Source organism: Gymnoscopelus braueri, assembly GCF_963280865.1.
Source record: "Gymnoscopelus braueri genome assembly, chromosome: 16".
NCBI lineage: Eukaryota > Metazoa > Chordata > Actinopteri > Myctophiformes > Myctophidae > Gymnoscopelus > Gymnoscopelus braueri.
In genome coordinates, this window is record NC_137616.1 from 17,369,574 (window position 1) to 17,390,591 (window position 21,018).

At 41.6% G+C, this 21,018-nt stretch overlaps 1 protein-coding gene across 2 annotated transcripts in view; it reads left to right on the top strand.

Annotated features, from left to right (window-relative positions):
• Positions 1-21,018, top strand: part of LOC308103350 (ryanodine receptor 3-like) — a 137,596-nt gene that overhangs the window by 72,764 nt on the left and 43,814 nt on the right. For both annotated transcript variants that reach the window (XM_080453269.1, XM_080453270.1), the window contains exons 36-51: positions 677-780; positions 1,482-1,617; positions 2,504-2,678; positions 5,716-5,815; positions 6,566-6,686; positions 7,970-8,139; positions 10,420-10,640; positions 11,537-11,627; positions 13,912-14,052; positions 14,822-14,979; positions 15,500-15,578; positions 15,943-16,032; positions 18,691-18,834; positions 19,074-19,136; positions 19,610-19,685; positions 20,008-20,131. In XM_080453269.1, coding sequence (XP_080309395.1) covers positions 677-780; positions 1,482-1,617; positions 2,504-2,678; positions 5,716-5,815; positions 6,566-6,686; positions 7,970-8,139; positions 10,420-10,640; positions 11,537-11,627; positions 13,912-14,052; positions 14,822-14,979; positions 15,500-15,578; positions 15,943-16,032; positions 18,691-18,834; positions 19,074-19,136; positions 19,610-19,685; positions 20,008-20,131 — 1,993 coding nt within the window. The remainder of the gene's footprint in view (positions 1-676; positions 781-1,481; positions 1,618-2,503; positions 2,679-5,715; positions 5,816-6,565; positions 6,687-7,969; positions 8,140-10,419; positions 10,641-11,536; positions 11,628-13,911; positions 14,053-14,821; positions 14,980-15,499; positions 15,579-15,942; positions 16,033-18,690; positions 18,835-19,073; positions 19,137-19,609; positions 19,686-20,007; positions 20,132-21,018) is intronic.

Consider the following 21,018-nt stretch of genomic DNA (forward strand, 5'->3'; position numbering starts at 1 on the left):
GTGGATTTGAATGGAGGTTTGGTGCTGTGAGGGTGATGCTAATAAGTTCATATGTGGTTTTGTTGGAGGATAAATGTCTAGTACTTTATTACTTCAATTAACAGTTGCTTCAAAATGAACGGCTCGTAGACACAGGAAACAATTGCACATAATTGGAAATAGAAGCTTGGTCAAGGAAGTAAACTAGGGCGAGTAATGAGAAGAGATTGATTATGGGAGTTCTGATAGAAATTAGGGGTGCAACAGTTTGATTGATTTATTCTATTATTTAAAAAAAATCATCGATAGGCAATGATCCACATTCCATCATGGGTTATTGACCACTTCTTCTCTTCTTTGGAACATTTCTTCATCAATATTCCATTGATGTAGCAATCATTTCCACACTGTGAGTAATTAATGTGGTGGAAATTACCCCAAATTGCACATACTTTCAAAATCTGCAGGAAAATGACCCGTGGGTCCATTTAGTTCCATTTGGATTAGACTGTGTCGTTCCATTTGAATTTGACTGTCTGTGTGTGCACGCAGTCTGAACCTCACATTCTGGGGACAACTGATGAGAGTGAAAGGGACAGAGCCGCCAAATGTCTCTGCACATGTCAAACGACTGCCCCCTGCTGTAAGCAGAGAGAAAACCAAGCTTCTGTGTGTGTGTTTGTGTGTGTGTATACAGCCTGTGAAGCCATGAGGGGCTCCACTCCACTGGACGTTGCAGCGTCTTCATTGATGGACAACAACAGCCTGGCTCTGTCCCTGGAGGAGCCAGACCTGGAGAAGGTCAGACCCCCCCCCCCCTCCCCCAAAAAAATAAATACAATAAAAAGTACATCGACACACCTCAGGGGGGCCCTGAGATATAATGTGATATGATATTTTTGTGGGTGTGTGCTGCTGACTCATCCTTAGTACACATATCATAAGTGTAGAAATGGAGCCAGATGGACCTGTAAGGGTCCATCTGGCTCCATATATTAACACTATGGATTTCACTGTATAATAACTGGACAGTGTTCAAATGGTTGATATCTCATATTGGTATTAGACCCTGAATCTAGTCTGGGCACTGGTGTAATGAACAAACTCTTTGGCACAAATAGTGGCTCATGTCGTCGCATACAGTATTAAAAAAGCCTCTCCATTTGAGTTACAGTGAATATAATTTAGCATAGGCATAAGACAGCTCTTTGCAATGAAAAATTGCCGTTTCCAGACAAGTTGAATAAGCTAGCTCAGCAACGTACTTTCGAGCCGTCACTTTTGACACTGACAGTGAAATGACTGAGTGGACCATTACAATGCCCAAGGGCTTCTGCCTATGTGGTCCTTCTGCACTGTGAAATCCTCAGTGTTATTTCAACTGTGCTAGTGTTCAAATGTAACGGGTCCATTTGGTTACATTTGTACACTCTCAGTGTCACAAATGGATATATTTAACACTGAGGATTTTACTGCGTGAAACTGACTTTGTGCGTGTGTAGGTGGTGAAATACCTGGCAGGTTGTGGTCTACAGAGCTGTGCTAGCCTTGTTGCTAAGGGTTACCCAGACTTGGGCTGGAATCCCATAGAGGGAGAGCGCTACCTGTCTTTCCTGCGATTCGCCGTCTTCAGCAATGGTGTGTATAAGATGGATGCATGCTGTATAGTACTGTATGTGCTAATGCTGTGACAGTGGTGGAAGATGTACCGATTGTTTTTACTTAAGCAAAAGTAGCATTACCATAATAAGTATGCATTCAAAGTTGTACTTGAGTAAAAGTAAAAAAGTAGAATTAAAACATACTTACATTACTAAAGTAAAAGTACTCACACAAACTTTCTATCAAAATAGCAGATATACAAGCTCACAACGCGTTGTGGTGTGACACGTTGTGAGCTTGTAGCCGAAGTATAACATTCCTTAAAGGAGAATTTTGGACTAAGGTTTTCTTACTTTTTCTATGATGTTATGATATCTTAGGATGAATGGTACAGTAGAACATTTTCATTAAGTTAATGCACTGAACGATATTTTGTAAAAAAAAAGAAAAAAAAAAGTATCTAAATTTACAAAGTAACTAGTAACTAAAGCTGTCAAATAATTGTAATAGAGTAAAAAAGTAGAAGTATGAAGTATTCAAAAATGGAAATTTTCAACAAAAGTTAAAGTACCTCAAAATTGTATTGAAGTACTACGGTACTTAGTTACTTTCCACCACTGTGCTGTGACAACTGAGTTTACTTCTGGACCAATAAACATCTGTCTGTCTAAGAAAGTGTGTGTGTGTGTGTGTGTGTGTGTGTGTGTGTGTGTGTGTGTGTGTGTGTGTGTGTGTGTGTGTGTGTGTGTGTGTGTGTGTGTGTGTGTGTGTGTGTGTGTGTGTGGGGTGGGGGGGTGTTTTTGTCTGTGCATAAATTATTATTATTTTCAATTCATTTGTGTGTATTATGTACTACGCATTCATTCTAAGTGTGTATCTGTACTTTCAACTGGCATGCTGCATGAATGAACTTGACCTCCAGGTGAGAGCGTGGAGGAGAACTCCAATGTGGTTGTGAAGCTGCTCATCCGCCGTCCCGAATGTCTCGGCCCGGCGCTGAGAGGCGAGGGAGGCCAGGGTCTGCTGCACGGCATGCTGGATGCCATTGAAATCTCTGAGAACCCTGCCCTCGACCTACCCACCCCTGTCAATACCGGGTAGGAACTTATTAATAATGCACTTTAAGATGCTGAGTGTCAATTTAACTCTGAGTCTGTAAATGTAACCAAATGGACGCGTAAGGATCCATTTGGTTACATCTGATCTGTGCACTCTCAAGCCTAGTTCAGACTAAAGTGCAGAGAATCCCCAAACGGGGGTTTGCAACGTCGTTATAAGACTGGACAGTCCACAGACACCCATCTGCCGAGCAGCAACTGATTGCCGTTTCCATAGCAATGGTATTGTGTGTGTGTGTGTGTGTGTGGGGGGGGGGAAACGTGTATTAGGTTACAATGGCAGATTGTGTGATCAGAAATGCTTTGCTAGTGCAGCAACATGCTTGTGATTGGACAAGTTGAATCCGTTGCAACTTGCAATTAGCCAGCATTTGCTGACCTGCAATTGGTAATTCAGACCGCTTCCATTTTTTATCTGCAACGGTTTTGTCACATTGCGAATCATTGGTCTGAACTAGGTTTCAGAGTTACACATCTGTAACCGTCCATTTGGTTACATTTGTATACTCTCTGAATTACAAATGGATTCATAATTAACACTAAGGATTTTACTGCATATCGTTTATTAAACAGAAAATGTACTTTTAAAAGTATTAAAAGTTGGTTCAAATAATTCAAGGCTATTCACTTTTCTCACAGATGAAAAAAACAGAACAAATATCATTATATTGATTTATGCATTGCAAACGAGGCAACAAGCCAATGAGACAGGCTCATTATACAGTAGTCTCGCATCACTTCGTGGCTCAGCTAACAACAATTCTGGCTTGACTGCCTTCTGACTTTCTATACCTGATGAATAATACCGTTCTTTTGATGGATACTGCTGTCGCGAAATGACTTCAAAATATGTCTTTGAAGTCCAGTTTAACCTTTTCTGTCTTCCTTACTTTCTGATATGATTTAAAACACCATTAGTAGGTTTACAGGCAATAGATTTTCTCCATCAATTTACCCCACAGTGTCAAAATTGTTCACATCATTTTTCTTTCCCCCGCGGTCAAGTCTCCTTCTCTTGTCTCCTTATGTTGTTTTTGTCTTGTTATGTCTGTTGAGCATGATATGCAGCAATGGATACACCACAGGATATTTTTTTCTATGTATTATTATTGACCCGTCAATTTAGGTTGAAATCGGTCTTGATCTTGGGAAGGTGCGCATACATTAACCACTTTGAACCTGGTGTCCCTACTGTATTTTGGTCATTATAAACAAAATGTATAAATAAAATGCTATTTTTTCTATTCATCATACGACAAAGTATATAGGACTCAAGTGGTTAAACAAGTCTGTTTTGAATATGAGAAAAGGAGTAAAAAAAATCTGATATTTGTGTTAACTTGTAGGGGTAAAAGTAAAAAGGTTGTTAGTAAAATGAATACTCAAAAGTACAAATACCTGAAAACTGTACTTAAGTACAGTAACTAAGTATTTGTATTTTGTAGGCCTGTCCCCGACTAAGGATTTGTATAGTCGAATCTGATTGGTGACTAATTGCCAATAGTTGACTGGCAGTCGACTAATGCAATACCCAAAAAAAAAATATATACAGTATATATATATATATATATATATATATATATATTTTTTTTTTTTTCATGATTCGACTGAGAGATTGGCAGTCGAATCAGTCTGATTCGACTGCCAATCTCTCAGTCAAATCATGCAAAAAATATGTTATGCAATAGAGGAACATTCCATTTGGGCTGTAGGGGTGCTTAGTGTCTGATTTAACATGCTATTGGTTTCTCCCAATAAATCATGATGTATATCCTATTTTAGGCAAACTATTAGTTCATTAATTTAACAAACAAGGCCAATCTCTTAGTCGAATAATAAAAAATAAAAAAAATGTTATACTTTTTTTTATAATTTGACTAAGAGATTGGCAGTCGACTCAGACACCCTTCGACTCATTAGTCGACTATTCGACTACTAGAGGTCAGGCCTAGTATTTTGTTACTTCCCACCTCTGCTGCTCACTAATTTCCTTCGATATTGTTTCTAAACCTAAAGTGGGTCATGTCTACCCGGATCAGCCTTTGTGATATACTGGAGTTAGTAGTCTACCTTTAAATGCTGAAAATGTCAATATGAATACACGCCCAAGTTCTACCGCTGGGTGGGCATCAGCAGTTTCTTAGATTTATAGGCACAGTAGTGGAGTTACTGCTATACTCCCACTAATTGCTTTCATTAAAGAGTTCTAACACCACAGGGCATAAAAATGCTGTTTCAGAGATTTCCACCTCACAAAGGCAAAACAAATCTACTACACGCTAATAAATCTTTAATCGAACCATTTAATCAGCTGCACAGACTGACAAAGAAGAAAGCAGATTTACATTGTGGTGGAAACTTTGATAAGTCAAAGCAACACTCTATATCAAAAAGACAAGATAAGAGCATTTTATAGCATAGAAATAATTGACAGAGTCTAGCCCTGGTGACTGCGGTTTTGAGAACAAGTTTGTGTCCAGAATGTTGATGATGAAGATTGGGGGGCGGGTCCATTCCTTTGCTTCTGATGTCTGTTGTTTTACAAATGAATCCCTGGTTAACCCATTTAGACCTGGAACACCAATATGTAACTATACCTTTCAATCCGGGAACCCCTTTTGGTGTAGTTGTTGCCATAGCGACATACATTTTTGTAATTTATTTGAATACAAATTTAAGTTTTTCAGAAAACTTAAGTCAGGATTCAGAAGGCGTTTTTAGAATCGGCCTCAGGTCTAAATCACAGTGAAGCATAATTTATGGCAGAATATGAAATGCCAATAAGAAAGTATTATTTGCTAAATGGTCAGAGTTAGAATCTAGGAGTCTATGCTACGGATGTATCTTATTTAGCACTCCTTTTTTTCAATTGAATACATTTCATTTCCGAGTGGCGCAGGTACTGTATGCTATTCTGTATGTATTCTGTATGCTATTCTGTATGTATTCTGTACTGTATGTTATTCAAATGCCAGCCAGAAAGAATGAGTTGTCTGTTCCTCTGGTACTGTTTCAGGTCTGAAGAAGAAGGCGAGGTGATTCACATGGGCAATGCCATCATGTCCTTCTACTCTGCTCTCATCGATCTGCTGGGTCGCTGTGCTCCAGAGATGCATGTGAGTCACAAAGCACTGATTTAAGTATCAAGAGTGGTTTATTTGTCACTCACTCATACAGGCAGTGAAATGTTGGCGTGGCATTTTCTGCAAGACTGTGATAACAACAACAATATACCAACAAGATAATAATGATAACATTGGATGTAATAAAAATGAGAAAAATAAACATAAACAATAAAGTTCGGAATAGTACAATAGATAGCAATTTTTATTCATCCAATCCACAGTAAGTAAGAGAAGATTTTGTCGCTGTCTGTAACCTTATACAGTATGTCCAAAACTGTTACTTCTCAGGAAATGGAGAAAAAAAAAAGAATAAAGTTTTGATTTGAATAGCAGATCTAGATTTATCTAGATTTTCAATTTTGCTACTTTTTCATACGACGAAATATAAAAAGCCATTAATTTATGAAAAAACGTAAATACAGAGATACAAGGTTTCTGCACGATAGTGACAATTTAATAACACTGCAGAGTGGCGAGACGGATGGTTCCAGAAAGCCATAATTCACTGTTCAGCCTTCTTGAGCACATCTCTCCCATTCTCATCAGCTTCCTCTCCTCTTCTAAATGACATATATACTAGGTTTTTCCACACAGGCGCTCATCCTCGATGGCACATCATTACGTTGTCACATTGCACTCTATGTAATGGTGAATCTCTTGATTGTAACCATAGACCTCCTATGGTGACCAGAATAAAGTCCCTTGAGGATTGATCTTTCTATTTGTGTCATTTTTCCTCAGCTCATCAACAAGGGTAAAGGAGAAGCGCTGCGTATCCGTGCCATCCTGCGCTCCCTGGTCCCCACTACTGACCTGGTGGGCATCATCAGCATACCCCTAAAAATGCCCACCATCAATAAAGGTTTGATTCAGTTTTGGGGTTAGCTGAAATATTGTTATTTAAGCACTTGAACCCTAGCGCCCTTATTGTGGGGCGAACATTCGGCGAAAATAGCAGTAGACTATTTTTCAACAAACAGATTTGCTGTAGAGGGAAAAAAGGAGGGGTCCTAGAGTATTAGACCTCTGGTGGTCTCCGGTCAAAGAAATATAACAGTTTTTTGTAGTTGCAGAGAGGACTGAAACTTGGCAAGGTATATTCTTCCACCTTTGTTTGGGAGTATATAATACTTAAAGTTTGTCTTTGCCTTATTGTTGAGAAATATAAATTAAAGTAGTGGTGCCTGGTGACTTATTCAGGTTTGGATATCACTGTATCTCTGGGTGTGTATGTTCTTTATCAGTGTAGCAGAGTATAATGTGTGTGTATATACTCTACTGTACATGATATACAGTATATCTGGCAGGTAGTGTTTCATTGTCTTCTCCACCCACACAGGTTTCGGGGGAGGGGAGGGGGGTGTTCTTTTCACCCCTACATAAATATGGAGTACCTACAAGGTCTTTGACTTTCCAATTTGTACTTCATGAAAAAAAAAAAAACATGTTTCGTCCGTGGCTTAACTGAAAACACCATCCGGAACAGCACTTAAACCAGCGCTTGGCAGAAACCCAGTCAAGCTTTCCCCGGATCCAATTTTCTCCATGACATATTCTAATGAGAAAACAGACATGTTTTTTACAGGACTATACAGTCTGCGCTGGTGCACTCCTGCCCCGTAATGTTTCCTCAGCTTATTGTGTTTTGAATAACTTCACATGTCTCGCTTCCTCGCTCCCCTGTCTTGTGTCCAGTCCACACCCACTTGTAGGCTATTACAGTAGCAAGCATTTTTACTGACGACAAAAGTAAACAAAAACAAGTATATTTTATCCATAACTGCTGTATTTTCGGTTTCTTAAACTTTCTCCCAGGTTCTTCTTTTTAATTCCACTGCTGTCTTCTCTTTTTGTTGCTGCTTTTTATGATTGGCCACATGAACCCTATTCTGGGGGCGAACATTCTGTGTAAATAGCAGATCTACAAGCTCACAATGCGTCGCAAGCTTGTACCGTATATCAGCTATTTTCGCCAAAGATGTAGAGGTAAAAAATAAATAACCACAGGGTCCCCGGTCATCTATAAGTATAGGGTTTAAGTGGTTAATAACATGGACATCCCCTGTGAATTTTCCAAGATAAATGTATGTATAAAAATAATAATAAGCCTCACCCTCCTCCTTGTCTCTTCTTCCTCTTGTACAGATGGCTCGGTTACAGAGCCGGATATGTCAGCTAGCTTCTGTCCGGACCACAAGGCCCCCATGGTGCTCTTTCTGGAACGTGTTTACGGCATCGAGGACCAGGCCTTTCTGCTCCAGATGCTGGAGGTCGGCTTCCTGCCTGACCTCCGTGCGTCTGCATCTATGGACACGGTGAGGAAGAGAGACTGTTACCGCACCTGTAGTCCATGCCCCAGCAGGCCTTCTTCCTGCAAAGTGCAAAGTATTCCTGGCTCATTAGGTAGCTCCATAGCAATCTGGGAACCCATCGTCAAAAATAAAAGGAAAAAACAGCGCCCTCTGCTGTTTTTTTCCTTTGAATTTGACTCTGGGGGACCGCCCAATAGAATTATGTGGATAACAGGATGTTGGCCCGTTTGGTCCGCCCTCAGCCCTACTCTTCCGGTGGGGCGCCTTTGTTTTCATTCCCACTAACAACATTTCTCCCACGGAACATGGATGTTATAGACGACGGGCTTTTTGCTAACGTACTTATGAGAGTTGCTCAATTACACAATATTGAACATGTAAAACCTCTTAAGCACATTTGTTTGAAGTGTTTGATAGATTGGTTTGTTTCCAATGGGAACACATTAGAAAGCGAATGCACAGATGTAAATCCCGCCCACTATATTTGATTGGGGGAAAGCACGGCTTGCTTCCTGATCTAAGGCCCGCCGCCCACTTGTAGGCCAATGTTCACACGTTCTGAATGAACCTCCAGACAAATGCAGTAGCGCAGCTCGGAATCTGTTCTTGAGAGATTAGCTTCAAAGAGATAGATGTGTAATAATATAGCTGTTGTAAGCAGGTGCCACACATCTGCCTGGTAGTCGCAATTCACTGATCTATGTTATGACTTAACAAACAACAACATCATCTGTCTATTTCAGTCTTTGGTAAACATTTTTTTTATAAAAAATCATTCAGAGTCGCTTATTCATAGGTTTTTCATCCATAAAGATTTTTCTTATAGTTTGCTAGCCCTTGAAAGGAAAATAAAAAGCACCCAATAGGCTATACTAATTTAACCCAGTAGGTCAGAGAGGCAGCCACCATGGGACCACTGTAATCACTTGATGACCACATTATGTTGCTACTAAATGAGCTGACATTGAGGTTCACTGTCTCTCAGTGTCAGTTCAATTAGCCTCAGTGGTCAAATTAGATGACCCAGGATGCCATCTCACAAAGTCTGATCAGGGTAGGTTTAGAACTGTACAGACTCAGATGGTCAGTATACATTTGGAGTTGATGTGCAGACTTTTGGTTCCATCACAGTACCATTGCTGTACTACAATACCTCTTTCAGATGGTAATCTTTATGAGCAGATTGGTTGACTGAAGCTTGCGTTTTTATTATAACAAAAGCCTCCATACCTATTAATCCTTTACTAGTCGGACAAAGACTTGATTTTTCTCTTCTTTTTTTGGTGTGTGTGTGTCCATCCATTTATTCATCCATCTTTTACCACTTATCATCAGGAGTCAGGTTACAGGAGGTAACAGTTCCAGCAGAAAATCCCAGACTCCTCTTTCCTTGGCCACATTAGCTCCTTGAGATATACTACCCCCATCTCGTCCTTGTTTTGCCCCGTGGTCTCCTCCTAGTTGAACGTGTGCCGAACACCTCTCTAGGGAGGCGCCCAGGAGACTTCCGTACTTAATGCCCGAACAACCTCAGCTGGCTCCTTTCCACATAAAGGAACAGTGGCTCTACTCCGAGTCCCTCGTGGATGCCAGTCACCCTCCTGAGAAAACAAATTATGGCTGCTTGTCTCCGTGATCTTGTTCTTTTTTTTTACTAAAGTTGATTCTAAAGATAAATATTTTTGGGGCTTTTCTACCTTCATTTTAAATGAAGGCAGAAAAGGCAGTGAAGATTGACAGGAAACAGGGAGAGGGCAGGAACTGATATGCAGCAAAGGTCCGCCGGGCTCAGGAATCAAACCTGGGACTCGCTGCCAGGCTGGTATGGTACGTGCCTTAATCACTCGGCTATCGGCGACCTGTGAGCTTGTTCTTTCGGTCCTGACCCACATTTCATGATCATACTGTAGGTGAGAATGGGAACGAAGATTGACTGGTAGATCGAGAGCTTTCTGGCTCAGGTCCACAACCCTTTTAATATTGATCTCCGTGGCCTGGGACTGATAGTTTACACAGATATGTACCGCACAGCAAAACAACGGACCAGTCTGCGTTGATTGGCTGTTGAAATACAAATGCCAGATGACGTTGCAATTAATGCAATCCGTCAAAAGTTGAATTAGTTTAAAGAAAATGTGCATGACATTGCATTGTTTCACCGTTTTCTGCGGTGTGGACACCGGGCCATTAAGATGTCTGTACAGACCGTTATGACACTCTCAGAGTTGAATTAACACTCAGGATTTTGCTGTGTAAACACCAGTTTGCTTGTCCCTTCCACAGGAGTTGTTGAGCACCACAGAGACGGCCCTGGCCATGAACAGGTACATCGGTTCTGCCCTGTTGCCTTTGCTGACCCGCTGTGCGCACCTCTTCGCCAGCACCGAGCACTACGCTGCACTGGTTGACTCCACCCTGCAGACCATCTACCGGCTGTCCAAAGGCCGCTCGCTCACCAAGGCTCAGAGGGACTCCATAGAAGAATGCCTGCTGGCTATCTGCATGTAAGGACGACTGCCAAGCTCAATCTCAAGAGTCGACTGTATTTATTCGAAATTTCACTGGAGGATAAGCCCCTTTTTTTCGAGGGGGTCCTCAAAGCACTACACAAAACAAGAAAACAATCCAACAACACAGAACAAAACAAATAAACGACATACACATAAAGGCTCTTCCACCATCTCAAACCCCACTACGTCAGTATACTAGTTTCCTTAGAAATTCTTTCAATTTAAATAAAATAAAATGTAAATACAATTTAAATAAAATGAAACCATCAATTCAAATAAACATGATGCCAATATAGGATCATCTTAAAAATAAAATAGATAAGTAAATAAATACAATCAGAAACAGGAACAGCTAGATGTAAGGTGAACCAGCAAAGAAGTCTTGTAAGCATTAAAAGAAGTTGATGTAATTGACAAGGGCAGGTTGTTCCAGTCTGACGGTGCTTTGAACTTAAAAGCATGTCTCCCAATTTCTTTATAAATGCTGGGCACAATGAAAAGAGATGTTGAGTATGTCTAAGAGAATATGTTGATGTGGGAATGGAGCTCTCACAGTTATTTTGTGTTGCAAGTTTGTAGTTCGGCTATTTTCACTACTTATAAGACGAAGTAGGCCATTAATTTACGAAAAAACATAACAAATTGAATTATGGAGATACTGGTTTCTACCCAATGTTGTTTCATATTATTCATTATTATGTTGTCTTGGTTCACAAGTCCACACCAAAGATTCACAACGTAATATAGATTATTACATTACAGTAGTTCTCAGAATGGGGTCCAGGGACCCTCTGGATTCCTTGAGGGGGTTCCAAGGGACAGTTGCAAGTCTGTAAACGTAAAGTTTGAGAACCACTGCTATATTAGAATGATGAACATGTGCCCTGCAGGCACATGCGTCCCTCCATGATGCAGCAGCTTGTGAGGCGCCTGGTGTTTGATGTCCCCATGCTGACTGAGTACTGCGTGGTGCCCCTCAAAGTGAGTATCTCTGTCTCTCTGTCTGATCATTTAGCATTATATTTTGGGCCCTTTAAACTCATCCTGACATACAGCAATGAAAGTGAGCAAGCAAGAAAAGGTGATTAATAGGCATTAGTTTCATTTAGACTATCCAGGCTTGCCGTGAGCGACAGTGCGCTAAACAGCGATGACGTTCACCCCTCACTTTCGTTTGCTGTCTCTCTAGTGAAGCGATTTCTTTGCGACTGTTTTAAGATAACAGTTTTACGAGTGAAGGAAGTTAATGTTCACATGGCAAAGTGGACAGACAACACAGCAGATTCTCTGCACCCCTCACTGTACTCCTGATGCACATGGATATATCAGGATTGTTATTCCAGCCAGGCCGGAACAACCAAAGGCGAGGGATTATGTTGTTAAGCTATTCTCGGGCACCGCTGGACCGATGGGCGTGAAACTTTGCACACACTCCCAAGTCATGTGATCAAGATGTATCTGTCAATCAATCCATTCCGATTGGCAACGGGAATGGCCTGTTTTGCACAAAATGCCACAAATCATGAACGCAACATGCCATTGCTGTGTAACTTTGCATGTACGTTCCCATTAGGCCAAGGAAGAACTGCCTATGTCACCCTACATTTTTAAAATCTGCAAACTCGATATGTGTGTACCCCACCCACATAAATACACACCCACAGGTCACGTTATTAATTAGTGGGTGGAACACCACAATAGGGTAATAAAATAAAAAATCTATCAATCCATGTGTTCAACATTTACACATACATAAAACAACAGTGGAAAAAACACAAATGGACAGCATGATTAATACCATCTATAGAAAAGGATTACATTATAAAAAGTGGTTGATTGGAAAGTCCTCGTTCATTTCTTTAGGAGACATAATAGTGTCTAGGGTGTAAATCCCAAAATATTCTCGCTGTAGCAGCAGACATGTTCAATTGTGTATGTGCTATAGCTTGATGTAGCAGAGATATTCCTCTCCTCTCCTTGCCAGAGGAGAGGTTTATGACCCTACTTTATTTTGATTGGTTCAGGATAGTCTCATTATGACAGGTGATGCTGATCGTTTCAGAACAGTTTCGTACACGATTTCATCGCCAGTTTGCTCGCTTGCTGGCTGTCAGGAACCAGTGTTACACTTGTTTCTTGCCAGGATATTTGCACCTTTGATTCATGAATTTTCATGAGAACAACCACTATTAATTCCTAAGTTCAAGTCTTCAAATCCACAGACCCAAATCATGGAACTTCTGCTCTGATCCCAAGTGCTCCTCATGTCCAGTGAACTGATTCATGAGACAGAGTTGAGACTATAATTGGAACAAGCAATCAGAACAAATGGTACACCCGCTGCTGAATTTAAGTGGCAATTTCTATTTCACATCTCACTCATCTACCAATCCGGCCTGCATGTCTGACAGGTGCACACACACCCCTGAAATACTGATATATCCCATCTCCTGCCAGAACACTTTGTACTCAATCCAAAATACTGATGTAGCCCATCTCCTCCCTGGTGCACTTTGGAGGTAAATGTCACACAAGCACCCACCACCTGCAGTACACACACGTGCACGCGCGCACACACACACACACACACACACACACACACACACACACACACACACACACACACACACACACACACACACACACACACACACACACACACACCATTTTAACCATTTTCAACCTGGTGTCCCTATTTTGGCATGTCATTATAAGAATAGAATATGGAAAAACTGCGTTGTGAGATTTTTGATTGGCAATGTCATACAACGAAGCATAAAATAGGGCTTAAGTGGTCAACACACAATATCGTCTTACTGTAGTATTGCCCAGCCCTAGTTGGTGTGGCATAATAGTAGTCGATAGTACCATTAGTTAATCTGTATGCTTCTGCCACTTGCGACTCTGAATTTGCCGTTGATATACAGTATTTTATGGCATTGTTAGTGTGAGACGTCAAGATAGTATCCAGTCTTTGATGTACTCACCTCACCCCCTTGGCATTTTATGTTTTTTATGTGTGTTTCAATAAATACTACATGATATATAAATGCTACATGAACAGGTTTGAATCTGAGTCCTTTTTGATGAACTGAGTACAAAGGACCCCAATGGAAACAAGCCATAGTGCTTTCTTGGGTTTAAAACCTTTTAACAGACCTTGTATTGCACTGTACTTCCCTGTGCTTGTCTTTGCAAACTGTTAATAAAGTATTCAATCAATCAATCAATCAATCAATCCTGGTGTCGATGTGTCTCATCGCAGCTGCTGACCAACCACTACGAGAAGAGCTGGAAGTACTACTGCCTGCCCAACGGTCAGGGGAGCGATGGCATAGCCTCCGAGGAGGAGCTGCTCCTCACCAAGAAGCTCTTCTGGGGAATCTTTGACTCCCTCTCGACGAAGGTAACCAAGCCAAGAATTATTGATTTGAAGAGTCGCCCTGTGTGGTTGTGTAATCGGTGGACTTGCCAAAATTAATTAGAAAATAAAAATAAAATGTACAGTATTGCCATAGATAAGGCATACTGCACTGAAGCTTCAGTGTTAAAATCTATGATTGTTTAACAGTAAAGGGTCTGCAACACTCTGTCTCATTCTGTCTTTCATCTCACTCTTTCTCTGACAATACAACAGAAGGGTCTCTCAAATCTATCCCATGAAATGATAAATCAAATGTATTCAGACGGCCAGTGGTCTCTTGCTCTCTCCTTGTGTCTTTTTCAAGGTTCAGTGCTGTGTCTTTGTCTATTTTTTTTTCCTATGTTTTGTCTGAGGCCCATGAGTCTCACCGCTTGAGCGCTTCCCTCACGGGAGCAGACTTCTCGGTAGTCTGAGCATGTTGAAGTGAAGAGCACGACGAAAGCATTATGAATGTTGCCGCTGAAGCAAGGCCCAAAAGAAGATGAGTCATTTATCAGCGGATGACAGATCGCTACTCGCGCTGCAACGTTTTCTGACTCTCAGGCTGCACATTATCGCCCCTTCTCTATCTCTGTCTCTCTCTTGCTTGTGCTCCCTGTCCCGTCTCATGCTCAATCACACGTGCCCTCTTTTGACCATGGAAACAAAACAAAAACTCTTTGAGGGATTGCAGAGCAAATAGTGAGAGTGAGTAAGTGTGCTGCCAGTTTTAACCTATCTCTTCATTTGTGACTCCTCCTGTCTTCTGTAGAAATATGATCCTGAACTGTTTAGGATGGCCATGTTGTGCCTGTGTGCCATCGCTGGGGCCGTGCCACCTGACTTTGTGGACACCAGTACCACCATGGAGGAGCATGTGTCAGTGGACGCGCAAGGCAACTTTGACCCCAAACCCATCAACACTGCCAAGTGAGTGGTTAGAGCAGACCTATTCAATATGATGTAACAGCTTGTGATGGAAAGGGGTCAAATTAGAATATATTTTCTATGTCTTTGTGTTATTTTCTGTGTGTCTTTGTCTTATGTGGTATTTTCACATTATGTTCCTGAAGAGGTTGATCTGTACAAAAACTATTTTTGTTTAAAATCTTGTAAATCTGCTATTTTCACAGAATGTTCACCCCCCAGATTAGGGCCGCTAGGGTTTGTGTGGTTAATAAATCAATCAATCATTTGAGTAAAGTACAACATAAAAAAAAAAAAAGGATTCCATTGCTTCCGCAATAGAAAATAGTCTGTTAGATTACACAGTTGCCACAGGTGTTGCGATGGGGTGATTGCAAACAGTCTGTTACTGAGCACAGCAGGCTACTGTCTAGGAATAACAGACTGCAGAATGACGTGATTGACCAAGTAGAATCAAACATTCAACCAAGCCATGTAATAATCTGACTGAATCTTAATGTGTCTTTTTTTGCCCTCTTCCCAGTATCTCTCTTCCTGAAAAACTTGAGGACATTGTTAACACATTTGCAGATTATTCCCATGACAAGTGGTCCTCGGAAAAGGTTAGTCTCTGTGCTTGTGGTTTCCTTCCTGATATTCAGTATGACAGCAGTCATATGACAGTCAAGTGACACACTTGTTTCCCACTCACTGATCGCCATCCAGTCAGTGAATCAAATGTAATGTTTTCTTTGTAACTTTTTGTCAGCCTGTCATCAATGATTGCTTTGTTTCTGTCTCTGTAGACTATACAATTGTAAGGACTTATACGTTTGTAGTTTGCTTGTAATGCTAGTCAATGGATAGCCCATATTGTGCTCACACTAACGTTACATATTCTAGTCATACAAGTCTATATCTATATAGTATCTACACTAATACCTAGGATGCCGTGAATTACACAAGCTGTGGTTGTTCTTGATGCAGGTAGCAGCAGGTTGGAAACTGGGAGACAGTGTGGATGAGCAGGCCAAAACACATCCACTGCTGAAGCCCTACAAGGCTCTGAGTGAGAAGGTACAATAGATAACTTTGGGTTAGTAGCATAACCTTGGTTCTCTGAGTAGCATAAGTGAGTGTCCCACAATGGGAACACCCCCCGCGTGACCTTATCAGAAGCCCAAATCCCATTACGCCAGCCCCAAGTGGCTGGCCTTAATGAAGCATGCATTGATGCAGGGACTGACCCTCCTCCCAATGTATTGACCTGACTACGCACCATAACTCATTCAAAACAAGCTTATCTCTTCTCGCTTCCCCAGCAAGAAGGATGGTCTGGTGAGACACTCAATCATGCTACTCAGAGAACCAAGGTTACACTAGTAACCCAAAGTTCTTTCTTAGCATTCGTTTTGTGTCTCACTATAGGAATATACTGACTCCTGTATTGCCAGAAAGGCTTGCTTCAAAAGACAACTATCCCTTGCGGCTCTTTCCATAAGCAGGAACTTTATTCCTAAGAAGAGCCTGCACTGAGAACCACAGGCCACCGAAGGTGTGGTGACATCCAGGTATGCTCTAGCCTCTTACCAAGGACAGGTTCGCACCAGTAGTTTATCCTCCGTTTCCAGAGCTTTAGCTGCCGTGACAAAAAAAAGCTAATGACAGGTAGAGGACAACTTTTCATTTGGATTCTCGCGAAAACAAAACGTATTGCTTAAAAAATATATAAATACTTTCTTTTTGCGGTTGTGGTGCACTGTGCAGCCGTGCTCATCTCACACACACCCTTAGTAGAGTTATATAGTTTCGACGTTTTTTTTACTGGGAAAGAAAGGCTTGAATGAGCTGAAATTGAAACAACACTTTGTGAGCTTGTAGTTTCTCCAGAGCTCAGGCAGCCACTGCACGTTGAGTGTGTGTGTGTGTGTGTGTGTGTGTGTGTGGGATGGAGGGAGGGAGAGCGAGAGAGGGGGGGGGGGGGGGCAGAACGCTCTGGCCACTTTCAGGTGTTTAGACAGATATCTCGTGTTGTGTTTATAGATGGTTGGGTCCCCACTCAAACGCGCACACGGTCGGGCAACCCATTTTATTTAACTGCCAGGGGCAGGTGGGCAACCCTTAGTGTCAACTCCTGTAAATGTATGTCTGCTCTGCACTGATGAATAACCGTATTCGAGAAGTACAGCACCCGGTTACCAAGTACGTACGCTCTATATAGTCAGGCGTACAAATGAGCTGTAGCTTCACAAAAACACAGTTTTATGAGCTCCTGCTCCTGCAAGATCTGAGAAGAGGTAAATGTATGAGTTATGGTGCATATACAGGCCAATATCTGTTACTCACATCATTAACTATTTAAACTCTACAGTGTATATACTTAGTTGGTACCGGAGTACCCCTGAGGTTTGTTCTAGACCTCGTCCTTTTTCTCTCTAAATATGTACTACAAGCTCACAACGCATTGTGTTCCCCCAGAAAAGGGACGCTAGGGTTCATGTGGTTAAAGCCAGCCACCTGGGACTGGCGTAATGTGATTTGAGCTTCTGATGAGGTCACGCAGGGGGATGTTCCCATGGTGAGACACAAAACTAATTAAGAAATGAGAACCGCTGTTATGAGACCACTTATCATAGAAAACCTGACCTCAGAGATAATGAGGAGAACATGTGGGTTACTTTTTATAATTACAAAGATTGTGATATTTGCTTGTGTGTGTGTGTGTGTGTGTGTGTGTGTGTGTGTGTGTGTGTGTGTGTGTGTGTGTGTGTGTGTGTGTGTGTGTGTGTGTGTGTGTGTGTGTGTGTGTGTGTGTGTGTGTGTGTGTGTGTGTGTGTGTGTGTGTGTGTGTGTGTGTGTGTGTGTGTGTGTGTGTGTGTGTGTGTGAGATTATCTGGAATTCATACCCTTGACTCCTGCATAGAAACAATGAACCGCCCATCCAAACAGGAATCCTTCTTGACCAAGGGAGCTATTAGGCTTCTGGGCTAATAAGCAGGGCTACAATGGTATATGCCATTGTTTCCCAAACAATGGGTCGGGGCCCATTTTTATGGGTCGTCAGTAAAGATTCCTTTTTTTTTACATTTCCTTTAAAAAGTAGTTTTAATTATTTCAAAAGATACAAAAAATATATAAATTAAGAAATAGTGAAAATATCAGATAAGCTCAAAACACGTTGCATCGTGACAGAGCTGTACAGAGCTGCTATTTTCACTATTTTTGAAATAGGGCATAAGTAGGGGTGTGCCGATACACTAATTTCACGAAACGATACGATATTGGGCTCACAACTTCGATAAGATTTCGATACGATACGCACTTTTTTATTATGAAAATATATGGGGGAGAAAAAAAGCTAATGCAAACAAATAAGTCTGTTTTTGCATTATTCAGACATGCAAACTTGTAGCTTTTCAGCTACAATAGCCGTTTTGAATCCAAATAGGGCAATAGTGTGACACCTGACCTGAAAAAAAAACATGTTGTCACCCTTTTCACCTCGGGGCTGTTTGCATGCCTGATTATTATTATTGTAAAAAAAAAAAAAAAAACGTATCGTGATATATCGCGGGACGATATATCGGCACACCCCTAGGCATAAGTGATACTTTTTTTTTTACGTTTGGGTCCCGGACTCCCGGGGAGACACCAATAATGTATCATTTAGATCTCGAGCTGAAAGGTTTGGGAACCCCTGACAAATGCTCATTACAGTATGTGTTGAATGTGTAGGAGAGAGAGACCTACCGCTGGCCAGTGAAGGAAACATTAAAGAGCATGCTTGCTCTGAACTGGACCATTGAAGGGACCAAGGAGGGGGAAGCCGTGTTCCAGCAACTGGAGAGTGAAAAACAACGCAAGCTCTCCGAGTCCCAGGTACTGTGACCGTCTGTGACTATTGTAGACATGCTATTTTTATAAATAATGTTTTCTCTGAATGTTCACCTATTATGTCATTTCCAGAATAGGGACACTAGGGTACATGTGGTTAACTTTTATGCAATACATACAGTATACTGTGTGCATATAATTAGCACTCCATCTCTGACTTTGTATTTTTGTAAAGTTTCATGTTGTCATATGATTCTTATAGTGTCTCTTTGACATTTCTACAGGCTAACAGCTTCACCCCCACTCCGATAGACATGCACAACGTCGCATTGTCCAAGGACTTACAGGTTGGTTTTCATCATTCTATCCTTGTCTTCATCTTCCACTAGCTGTCATCATTCTAATATGACGCTTCAGTGACGGGCAATCTAGCATCATCACTTTATGATTTATGATTGTAGATCATTTTCTTATTGATTATTTTATTGATTTATTTTCTGATTAATTGAATAATCGAGGAGCATAAGCATGTTTTTTCTTTTTTATCAACAACATTTTAATGTATTTTTATAATCACTAAACCGATTAGGCTGATTAACCACTTTAAGCTTGTTTTATGCTTAATTGTACGGTGTAATTTATATTTATATTTGTATTAAAAAAATACGGGGTAAAAACAACTTAGAATTTTTTATTTTATTAACATAGATTTTTCTTTTTTATAATATGTATTATATCACTAAGAGTTGCTGTGTGTTTGTGTCATAAAGTCACCACGAAAAACGTAATTATTTCACAAGCCTGATACTTTTTGCCTAAGGGGATGGTGGAGGTGGTTGCAGAAAACTACCACAACATCTGGTGCTTCAAGAAGAAAAGCGAGCTGAGCAGTAAAGGTGTGTACACAAGTATAGGACCGCCATTCTCAACCTGTGGGCCGGGGCCCACTGGTGGTCTGTGAGGATATTGCAAGTAGACCTCCAAATTGACAAAACACTAAATATTTTATTTAATATTTGGCCGCAGATCAGAATATTTTGTTCCAGGGACCCCCAGAAGCAAAGAGTTTAGTCAAAAATGTATATATATGTATATTCAAAGATTTGCACACATTTTCACGATTTATATCTGCTATTTTTTAATAGCCAAAGAAAGAAAATGACACAGATGCGTTCCCGGATTGAATGGGTTAAATATTGCTATGATTTTCTCAACCAGGAGGAGGGAGCCACCCGCTGCTGGTTCCCTATGACACCCTGACAGCTAAGGAGAAGTACAGAGACAGAGAGAAAGCCCAGGAACTCTTCAGGTTCCTGCAAGTCAGCGGATATGGCGTCAACAGGTTGGCTTTCATCTATAAGGCTTTGTTTTGTTACACTATCTGTCAGGGCAAGTACAGAAGCATGTTTGTCGCACCGCCGATCCGACCGATATGTCTGAGTCATAATGTCGGGTACCCGTCTGTCCGTGTCCCTTCTGTGCCCATATATGGAGATCTCTGTATCTGTCTGTCTACCTGTGTCCCTTTTTATGCCCATATATGGTTATCTGTGTCTTCAATCAACTGTCCTCGTACCTCCACCAGAACAACCTCCTGGACTCCCACCAGTCTGGGTTGAAAGTGGGTCACTCGACCGAGACTGCCCTCCTGGCAGTGACGGAGTCGCTCCATGCCGCTAGAGCAAACTCTCTCTCCCCAGGCTCACTGCTGGGGTTCCTCGGTTCTGTGTCCTCTTCTTTTCTCTCTCTACACTACATCTCTTGGTGCTGTTATCCGCTATGTCGATGCACCACCTGAAGCTCAACCTGGACAAGACTGAGCTGATGTTCCTCCCGGGGAAGGGCTGCCCGCACCGAGACATGGCCATCACCATTGATAATGATGTGGTGGTGACGTCAACTCGGACTGTGAGGAATCTGGGTGTGACCCTGGACGACCAACTGTCGTTCTCTGCAAACATTGCATCAGTGACCTGCAGATTCCTCCTCTACAACATCAGGAGGATTCGCCCCTTCCTCACTGAGAAGGCAGCGCAGGTGCTCATCCAGGCTCTTGTCATCTCTCGCCTGGACTACTGCAACTCCCTACTTGCTGGTGCCCCGTTATATGCTATCAGACCTCTGGAGCTTGTTCAGAAAGCTGCAGCTCGTCTGGTGTTGAACCGCCCCAAGTTCTCCCACACAACTATCCTTCTCCGTTCTCTACACTGGCTCCCCGTAGCGGCTCGC